Genomic DNA, 11,335 nt, shown 5'->3' with positions numbered 1-11,335 from the left:
TATATTTCTTTCTTTCGAGAACTGCGTGTAGATCATTAACAGAGCTAAATATCCCAACGAAGATCTGGAAATCAGTCAGCATCTGCGGTTGCTCAGTTTTGGTTACTTCTCGTTCGGCCAGCTGAGATCCCTTAAAGCCATTTCCCAAACAATGGAAACTTTCATTTGTCTTCGAGTTTTTACTTTTAAACTAGATCCAACGAAAGTACTTCGGGTTAAGTTAATAGGCTGGCTCTAATGGGTTAATGAGTGCCGGCCGAGGGTAATTGGAAAACCAGTTCCAGATCTTAACAGCCGATGATCAATAATAAGTTTGGACCGGGATTTGCTTAAAGTGCGGCCGAGTTGAAGAACCTAATCCCGGCGGACTTAGCTCTCGAAAACGGGTTCTTCCATAAAAGTAAAGCGAAAAGGGTTAACCTTTAAAATTCACAATGTCCTACGGTCGCTGCTTTTATGACAGGCCGGCCCACAAAAATAAAAGCTGTGAAATAAACCCAGGAGAAACCAAACAAAAACAAACGGAGAAAGGATGACTCGAAATGAAAATAAAACACAAACCGAAACAGAAGCTGAAGCAGAATCTGGCAGCGAGCGAGGAAAATGGAAATGGAAGGAAAATTCAAATCACAAACTCGGTATTTATTTGCGAAGCGTAAATGATTACCACTTAAAATGTGCTCGACTGCCACCTAAAAACCAATTGTTGGAAAAAGCACAACCAAGCGGAGTGGATGGTGGCTTGAAGGACACCGGAGCAGAAGGAGTGAAAGGACCAAAGGCAACATATGTTTTTTATGCCTGAGCTGTCTAAGTGGATACGGGTGGAACGAGTGCTCAGATGGAAAGAGCGGGGAGGCGAAGGAGGAGGAGGATGGGGCTTCTTGCTGGGCGAGAAAACTGCGGGACAGCTGCCAGAGCTTGTTAGAATCTCCCAAAGGGGGAAATTCCCTGGCTAAGCGAAATATGGAATTCATTAAACGATTCGTTATATATAGAATAAATTGGATTGGAAAAGCAAATACCCTAAACAAGAGTGGAGCAAAACTTGCTAAACTAAGCAAGTGGTGTATATAATTTGTGATTTATTGCATTAAAGATCGTATTGTGTACCACATGCTGAGACTTTGATTTCGGATTTTAGATATGAATCGTTTATATTTTGTGTGTACTAAAAGAATTTAATTACCTAAAAAAATAATTTAATTTTTAAAAAGATTTGCAACAAGTAAGATTTTTAGAAATGACTATGGCAACTATAATAATATTTATCTTCTAAATAAGAAATATTCAACGAAAAATTAGACATATAATATTAAATGAAATTGTTACAAAAATTTAAAAAATGAAAAAAGAGTATTTTAATATTCGATCATAAAACAATACATATCTACAACCATTTTATATTTGTCCATTGTCGCCATAACTTCTCGTACACTTTAAGACTCCCCGTGAACGAAAGAGAGAGTGGATATGCTCGGAAGAAATGCGGGGAAGGAGAACGGACTCACAGACAAAACAAATATGTTAATGTATCTTACACCCAGCGACACGTATTGGTTTCAGTCTGCAATCGTTAGATCGCATATATGAGTGAGTTATTCCAAAGGGGGAGGCAGTTTCCCGAGCTTTCCGGGGAGGCGGCTACAACAAATGGGCGGCCTGTGCCGGCGTCGCCTTTTTCCTGCCTTTTTATGGTCGTCACGGACCGCCCGCAGGAGGCAAAAAAGGATTCGCGTTGGGGCGACAGTCCACCCAGGATCCCCACCCACATCCACATCCACCCACAGTGGTGCACGCCCAGCTCGCACATTATTTTGCCACTTCTTCAGCTGAATTTGAATTAGATTTGTACAGCGTCTGGCGCGCGTCTTGGCATCGTGTAAAATAATATATTTATTTTTATTTGCCACACGCACACATACCAAACAGAGAAAGTCCAACCCCGGGACACACAAAGCACAAAAAGTGTTTTGTTTTCCTTTCAATTTGTATTTTTATTATTTTCATTTGTATTATTTTTGTGTGCTCATGAATAAAAAAGGAGTAGGAAGCGACAGCGATAGATGGCCCCAAATTGTATAGCTTAGCCCTTTTGTGTGTTTGCCTGGCCCCAAGAAAAAGTTAACAAATTTTCGCATGAATATTTCGCCTTCTTTCGTCGAGGGTGACCGGAGGATTGAGAGGCAGCTGAGGAACCAGGACGACCCTTGGATCCCTTGGACCCCGAACTCGTACCCATGTTCCGGGCAATGTTGACATTGTTTGCTGCTGACAGCCAAGTTTTGAGGAATTTGCTTTTAATGGACAGGCCAGACAACGACGAATACACAGAAACGAGATGGAGGAGAGAAAAACGGGCGTGAACTTGCCATTTAAATAAAGCGGCGGCAACGGAAGTCTATTGATTTTCTCCCGGCCGCCGCTGACTTGGCTTAAAGCCACAGAGCCGGCTTTAATCAAAATATTTAGCTAAATGGCAGGCAACTGAATCACTGAATTACTGAATTACTTCATCAGCGCTAACAACTCAGGTTCCTTTTGGTCGGCGGCCATCAAAGGCGGCGGTCTTCGGATCGGTGGAACAGATCCGGAGCAGATCGGCGGCAGTTCAAAGTTCTCGGAGGCGGCTACTTTCCAATTTTCACCGTGTTACCTAATTTTAATTGTCATGCCACCTGATGGCCAATGGCCGTGATGAGGCATCTCAAACTCATTCTCAGCCTCCGCAGGTAGAGCTGCCTGAATATCTAGGCCTTCTTCTCCGTTTGAGCCGGCTTCATTGTTTATTCTGCCGTTTTTTTCTTTGGCGACCTTTGTTGCATTGATTCAAAATACTTATGAGCGGCGATTTCCTTCGGCCGCTGCGCTTTTGTGGTTTGTCGCCGGTTTAGTTCCGATAATTCCCGGAATTTAATTGCCCTTTTCTTGTGTGAATTGTCTAGCTACCAAAAAAAGAAATTGAATGCCCTGCCTCCGAGCTCTTTGGCAAACGGCCCATGGAGTTTTTGTTTTGGTCTGAATGGAGGTTTTACGGCCGATCAGCCAAAACAATGCCTCGGAAATTGCAAGAAATTATGGGAAAATTGCATCTTTGGAAGCATTTCAGTTGCAGTTTTTGTGGTCTGCGGGGAGTGATTCATGAGTTTGGCAACAATAAGCAGAGGAATGCCATTTTGGCCGTTGGTGTAAATCCCGAAGGTAAACAAATTTTTTGAACAGATGCAAAAAAGATTTAAAATAGTATTGAGCAATGTTGCAATACATGGAGGTAATAATAATTTGCATGATAGAGGTTTTACATTTTTTTGAGAACATTTCTCTTCAAATTCGAAACATTTAAAAAATGTTTATAGATTTCTTTACCACTTTTAATAAAGTTTTTTTTTTATGAAAGCTATTACTATTCAACTTTTTTAGAAATTGGGCTTTGTGTTTACTGTGTTTTTACCACATAACCTTTTTTATATTTAACGAACGTTTAGCAAGAGGTTACATTCGTGTTGGCCTACGACCCTTTGAAGGCCATATGTGCTCCCAAATCTGTGGCCTAATAGAGTTCCTGGGGCTAGGGTCATAAACTGTCTAACATTTACTTTCGGTTCCGAAGTGGCAGTCTTAACCCCTAGATGCCGATGCATGTTGCCAATGCGAGTCGTAAAACCCGGGCTAAGTTCAGTACCTTTTTAGTTGTTTGCACCTTGCGTTGTTGGCAAGGGGATGGAATGGTGATGGTGGAGGGCCTACATATCAACACTCCGGAGACCCGGTCGGTTGCTATTAGCAGTACATTTCATACATTTTGTAGTGCACATAAAATGCTCCCTTTGCTGGCTGTTTGTGTAAACTGTTGACAGGCTGAGCCACAGACGCCAGGGGTTAAGGAAAATGCGAGGGGAGTGGGGCGCGGGGGTGCTAAGCAAATGAGCTGCAGTCGTAAAAAAGACAATTGAGCTCATATATTCTACACGTTGGCCTGCGTTGACAGATCGTAAAAAGCCGTCAACTGAAAACTCCGAACCGAACCGCCTCGATGCCGAAGACTCCCACATAAATATTAAGATCCGAGACCGAGAGGCATCGTAAAAAACGCCATCAGATACCAGACTCTCGGCACTAGAGACCAACCAAAAAAAACCAACAGAAAAAGGGCGGAATAGGGCACCCAGAATACCAACAAGCATGGCGATAATGAAGAAAACCGAAATTGATTAATCTCATTAATAAAATGCCAACCTGCATGGTCCGTGCAATCAACGGCTCTACTTTGAGTATCCCTAAAAGTTGAGACAATAAAAAACGCAATCGTTAAATATGAAAAAATTCTATGCAGTCCGCAGCATATAGAGTTAATGCATTTTATGGCCAAGCTTTTGGTTAATTTCCCCCATGAAGGGGGTTCAACTGTCACCGGGCATAAATTTCAATAAAACCTAAAAAACTCGGGCATAATTTTCATAATTTCTTGTTTTCCTTTTCAGGCCGTTTTTTATTTTTATTGCGCAATAGCTAATTAAAATTTCAATACTAAAATGTTTGCTCATTACGAGAGCTCTTATCAGTGCCTCCCCATCACCATCATCATCAAAATCATCCAGCGGCCCTATTAAACTCAAACATTTCCTCAACTTTGACTCACAAATGAGGCTGCCAAGTTCGGGAGGGAGGGGTAGGGGCCCTTTAAATCGGGGCAGGTGTGTATTTTATCTCAGTGTATGGGCAAGCAAATGTTTTGTATTTCGGCATGTTCAACTAAAATAAATAAGCGAATATAATGCACATTATACTAAATTAGATATGTGCGTAGATAGCAGCTCAACAAAACTGCTTCATTTGCTGATCAAGGTGAAGTGATTTAATTAATTGCAGCTGCCCCGTAAGCCAAATCAGCCGAAATAGTCTGGTATTATGCGGGTCTCAGATATCGTTGCTGATACAAGAAATTCCATGAGAGTTGGGGAATATTAATTGTTCCACATTGTTTGTGGCTGCAGTCAAGGTCCGTAGAAAACGAAACACAATTTAATAGAAAGTGAAGGGAATTAAAGCAAAAGATAATGATTAATTTATAAAATGAACAGGGGTGTGTTTAGTTTAGGGGAATAAGCCTTTAGAGTTCCAAGCAGGAATTCAATATTTAATTTAAGGTATAATCATTTGAAGTTCCTAATAGTGAAATTAAATAGAATGCAAGCAAGTCAAGACCAAGATAAAATTAAGTAAGATTAACAAATTAAATATGTCCAAATAAAATAATAATAATAATAATTTAATATTTAATTAAAGGTATAATCATTTGAAGAATTAGTTAAGCCAGGGGAATACACGCCTAAAAATTAAAGCAATATTGACTAACAAATTTAAATCCCCGAATTTATGACGCAATCATCATTGATATTTTGGTTGAGGAGAAAATCACAGATAAGCAATCATCATCGTCGTTGCTGGGTCATAAAAACTTGAGTCGTTTCCTTTTTCCCCAGCCAAAAAGGGAATAAAATTTCCCACTTAACTGCGTTCATATTTAGTATTTAAACTTTTAAAGCCGCAGCTGCCACAGCCATTTTCATTAGCTTAGTTAACCTCTATTATTAGGCCCGGCAAAAACCAGGCAAACTCAATGACCCGAACCGCGGACATGTAAGCCCATAGTTGCTATTAAAAGCCCATAACCCATCGCCTGTATCTGAGCAATGTATATAGATACACACATATACATTTTAATATATCTGCCATATCAATCAATGGTCAAGTCGGTTCGCTTGTTTGGCCCCTAGATGCTTATCGGCCACTTAATAAATTTCTCTGTGGGGGAGTTTTTGAGTCTTCAGCCGAATCCGAGTCCGAATCCGATGATGAAGCTGCTGGAGATGGCATTTGATTTTAAACGGTTTGGCTACGCGTGCTGATTTTATAACTATTGTGGGACATATCATTTTTATGAAATCAGAAACCGTTGGCCAGCGATTTTGGGCAAGTTAATTTGTTGCTTGAGTTAGGTCCCGATAAGATCTTCTTTCCCCCCCCAAAAAAAAAAAAAACAAAAACTTGTTTCTCTAGCGGATCTGTCATATCACTCATTCGATTTGATGCTGCCCATAGTTTTGTCCAATGATTTTGACAGGCCTCGATAGCAAGTTCTTGAATAGCTTACCCCCCGAACCACACGGTGTTATGCCATCGGCAATCCATGCTCCACTTTTTATGAGGCCCATAAAGTTAGTTCAGACGCACACACACAGGCCATATAAACATTTATGGCCGTTATTTAAATAAAAATAAGCATAGTTAAACATTTCGGGGCTAGAAAATATAGGATTTGTGGCACGGCGCATGCAAAATTAGCTTCGGGCCGAGCTCTCCGCTTATAAAAACTAATTATGTGGTTATGGGTTTATGCATTTTTAATACAAACAAACACAAAGTTAGGTAGGGCGTTTAAGAGTGGCGCATAAAATGTTTGATTAGACGGGACACGTTTTGTTTCCACCATAAACCGTTTTATCGTTTAATAAAATGTATTAATAAATACTTGGGATGAACTTAACGGGGCATTAGACGGGTTGAACGGAAATCGAATCAAAGTTTTATAAGGCCAAAGCACGCAGTTTTCCACATCCCCCTTCCTCCTCTTTTAGGGTTAAAGAAAAAACAGCAAAGGGTTCAGGTTCGGCAAGTTAACACTTTATAAAGTGCAGCCTAAGGGCTGGGACAAACAACATCAAAAAATACAAAAAATACAAAATAAAAACCCAGAAGAAAAAGTTTTTGTGCATGTAAATAGGCTGGCCCCGAAATTTGAGTAAGCAAAGTAAATGAAGTAGAAACGAGCTGGGTAACAGAAGGAGGAAAAAACACTGAGGAACTGCCCGAAAATGTTAATTACTTCCTTGTTTATTTAAACTAAGAGAGTCGGAAAGAGAGAGGTATACAGAGCGAGTGAAAGGGAGCGACTGCACGTGTGTGCTCAAGAACTCTTCTCGTATTTGTGTACTTCAGAACGCCTCTGGCAGAAAGAACTAGTATAATGAGCTGCAGTGTCGGATAATCATCTGTGCCTATGGTGTTATCTTTCAAGATCACACCCTTTTCGCATTAAAATCCCATTTCTACGGAATAAATCATTGGGTATATTCGAAACATGAGGTATTTGCGGGGAGTAATCAGTAGTCTGTTTATCGGGGAGGCTTTTCTTTTAGAAATCACTTAGATTAGTCCTCAAACTCACAATAAGTATATGTATTTTAAACTCATAAAATAATTTCTATTTATAAATGATTTCTCTTAAATCATTGTCTTTTACAGATTATCTACAATCCACCGAGATGAATATAGAAAAACGTTCCCCCTGAGAATCTTGAGTATTATCGTAATTTTAAGGAAATTAGATCCCCTCAGTAGCAGAACTGAATAAATAAATAATTATTTCTTTCAATTACCTTGAGAAATTTGGTTTTAATTGCAACTTAAGATAGAATCATAATAATAATCCTTGCAGTGCTGCCATCGCTTAGCTTGAAAAACAGGACAGATAAGCCACAAAAAACAGGGAAAAAAAGGACAAAAAATTTAAAAAAAGGACAAAAAAAAGGACAAAAGTAAATGCGCCTCCATTTTTCTGTTTTTACCAATGGGTTATATATTTACTTAGTATAAATGGATTTTAAATAAAATTCAATTATGTAATGATCTACTGCTCCCGACTCACAACCTTCTTTGTTTGATTATTTTACCATGGTAAATTTTTGTGCGTATACGTAATAATCTAAAATTATTAAAATAATAAAAGCATTTCAAGTAACTATATTGGTAATACAAAAAAATTTAATCTGCGTCAAACCCGAATAAGAGTCGTTGAAATTTTTTTCTGACAAAAAAGCAGAGAGTAAAAATTGAGAAATTTTTAAAGTGTTTTCCTCTTTTTTTTTGCTACAGAAAAAATCGTACCATAAAGAAAATCCATCGACTGCTTTACGTCTCTTTAATAATTTGTAAAAAAAATTATTTTTTAAGAGCAGAACTATAAAAATGATGGTTAGAAAGGCAGAAAAACAGGTTTATACACTTTCGACTAGCAAAAATAACACTCAAAACCTTATTTTTGAAAAAAGGACAGATTTCCGGATAGGGGATGTTTGAAATTTTTTCCGGATAAAGCCGTTAAAAAAAGGACAGATCTGTCCGGAAAAAGGACAAAATGGCAGCACTGAATCCTTGTAAATAATTTACATTGTCAAATAAAATTTAACTTGGCGCTACTTTGTTATAGCTATTAAGTTAATTAAACGCCAAATGTATTCCCCAAGCGGATGTAGGCTCCTAGTTATTCTTCCATTGCTTTATCCAGAGTAGTGATTAAATAATACTCCCTCAGCGAGTACCTCGTAATCCCGTCATTATTATCCTTTCCCTGAACTAAGCCTCTTGCTGCTCGTGTTGATTGCAGTCGATTACAAAGCACTTGAGTGTAACTCTCCAGAGCGTTGACTCCTCTTTCGCTTCCTTCCACTCACTTCACCCTTTGTCAGACGGCATGAGTACATGAGTCCATCATTAAACTTTAGCTAAAGTCAAACAAAATTAAGAAAGCTGTGCTATCTTCGAGTGCTCTGGGCCACTTGGAACTAAGTAAAGCGAATTAAAAAGCACACGCTCAAGTTGCCAACGCACAGAAGTAGTAGAAGTAGAAGTGGAAAAGCAGGAAAGGCGGCTCCGATAAACATGTAAATGGAAGGAAGGAATATCCAGGGCAAGGATGGCTTCGAAACTGGAGCAGAGGAGCAGGGTCCTTAAAGGACACGGACATGGACATGGACATCGACATGGCTGGACGACTGGGCGAGCGTGTGTGCGGTCAGTGGTAAAGATTATCGATCGGTGATTTTTTTCAATTGAATTGTCTTCAATCTTATTGGTCGTGACCAAGTCGTTGCTTTTTATGTCCTCTTCCCTGGCCATGGGTCCTTCGTATCCCTCGTATCCCGACTGCCTTGCTTTGTTTGCGTTTTTCCCGCTGCAACTCCTGCTCCAGCCGTAGTCCTTCGGCACTTGCTCACGAAATTTAATAAGCACAGGACATGTTTGGTGTCGTTGCGTGCAAGGCGTCCATCAGCCAAAGGCAGCCGGGCTCATTAAACCGGTTTTTCCAGCTCGATTTTCCCGGCCACCGAAGCGCTGACTTTAAAGCTTTCCGTTTTTGGCCCCCCGAGCGAGTTATTGATTTCCTCCCTGAGCAAGATAAATAGTTCTGAGTGAAGAGTGTCCCATAACGAGGGATCTGCGAGATGTTGGGCAAAACCCTCTGCTAAATCCGAAACACCGGGGCACAAGACACACCGGGGAAAAACAATTAAAAAGGGTAACCCTAAACTGGGCCATAATTTGTAAATTGTTTGAACCCACGCCAGGGCAGACACAATATGGCCCAGAAACAACAAGAACAGGACACAAGTGTTACAGTTTTTTATTGTTGTTGTTTTGCGGAAAGACAACAAACAGAAATTAAAACACATGTGCATGCGACACAACCAACCAAACAAACAAACAAACCGAAAAACACATGCAAAATACATACAGCGCGTGTGACTCCTTTGGGGTATTTTCTTTTCGGTGGAGTAAATGAACCCAGCAAGCCAAAACAAATAATTACGCCCCAGAAAAAGCAACAACAATGAGGCCCGGTATAAAGCATAAATGTCGTCTGCTGTCCTTTCAGTCCTTTCCGTCCTGGTTTTCCCCCACCCCGCCTTTTTCCCGGCTTTCCCGCCATGTTGAATAAATGCTGACAATGGACGTGAAATTATGACAAACTCACATGTATATATGTGTTCAAGGATATATATCTGTGAGGCCATATATTCGTACAGCTGCTCCAGCAATTCATTCGTTGGCACTTGTGACTTTTGCGTTCTGGCCGCTTTATAGAGCTTATTATAAGCACAGGCAAAAAGGTTAATTGTGTTGAATAGAACAAGACCTCAAAGTATGAGTTGTAACTTTGTTGCCTAGGCATCACATCATACTGAAATCAATTGGGCCTGTAATTCATCTTAATTTTTTTAGCAATTTCACCATCGTATCATAATAAAAACATTGCTCAATTTGGACATTTGTGATTATAAGTGACTTATTTTCTTTTTTTTTCAACGAAAAACACAATCAAATATGTGAGCAAAAGCCCACGCAAAAACTTCAATCATTGTCTGGCCCAAATTGATTTTCCCCGAAGTAAAAGTAAGCAAAGGTATAAAACCGAAATAAAAGCCAAGAGACACTTTGATTTGCAAGCTGTCAGAATGAACTTATCACCTTGGCGTCGTTGTTTATCAGCTAGAAAATGAAAACTGCCGCCTATATAATATAGGTATATATATATTTCGGTGTAGGTGTATGGAAATGGAAAAGCCTGACCAAGCATTTCGTTTCAATTTTCCCGCTGCTCGCACAGATTTATTTGCCTATTTCTGTGCGCTCTACCGACGAAAACGTGACGAAAAGCGTTTTCCCATTTTTCCCCCCACAAAAACAGAGATATGTACGGCAAAACGCCTGAATAGCTGACTGAAACCTGACATTGAGGAAATCTGAATGACTGGCCCACATTTGACACTGCAAACTTTTGCCAGGCCAAGGAAAATATTTTGCTGGACCTTTTTTATTACATTTAAATAATTTGATTGCAAGTGTAGGGTCCAAAGCATTTAAACTTGCCCCTGAGAACTGGAACTGGCCCTTTATCGGGAAACAGTTTTCAATTCAATTTAATTCACTTTGGGCCCTCTCTTTGAGTCTGTGTGTGTGGGCGTCTGATACTTTTTTATTTAATTTTTTCTGCACTCTCTTTTATTTCTTACAGCATAAAAATTTATTATCATAATAAGCGAGCAAAGGCCGATGAATCCTATACATTTTTTCCACCTCCCCTTATGCCACGTATGTATGCCGGCAGCAACCCTCGATGTTTTTTACGACTGTTTTGTTTTTGTTTCTGTTTTGATGGAAATTCGATATTTGCAACACGTATTGAATTTTGATCAGGCAATATGAAATATCTTTTTACCAGGCTTTTGCCTTAGCTTCCTTGGTTCCACTAGAGCATTGATTTAAAGCGAAAGCTGTGCTATTGATTTTACGGGCAATGTCCCAGAAAAACCCTCCCCGGAGAGAATGCCACTCGACAGCAGATGCGTATCTGCAAACAATTAAGAAATTGTTAAATGAAATTTCCCAAAAATTCCTCAACTAGGGCTTCCGATTTTTCCCACTACCCCCAATGATTTTCCCTCTAGATACACAAGTGTGGCATTGTTTCTTTGCTGGGTCTTGTAATTCTATT

The 11,335-nt window shown here is 39.7% G+C and overlaps 1 protein-coding gene across 1 annotated transcript; it reads left to right on the top strand.

The window, feature by feature from the left end:
- The first annotated feature begins 308 nt into the window (after positions 1-308).
- LOC108056489 (uncharacterized) lies at positions 309-965 on the top strand. The gene has a single exon (XM_017140299.3). The coding sequence runs from the start codon at positions 533-535 to the stop codon at positions 803-805; it is 273 nt and encodes a 90-aa protein (XP_016995788.2). The 5' UTR covers positions 309-532; the 3' UTR covers positions 806-965.
- Positions 966-11,335: the final 10,370 nt, after the last annotated feature.

Source organism: Drosophila takahashii, chromosome 2R (assembly GCF_030179915.1).
Source record: "Drosophila takahashii strain IR98-3 E-12201 chromosome 2R, DtakHiC1v2, whole genome shotgun sequence".
NCBI lineage: Eukaryota > Metazoa > Arthropoda > Insecta > Diptera > Drosophilidae > Drosophila > Drosophila takahashii.
This window is presented reverse-complemented; position numbering and strand designations above follow the sequence as displayed.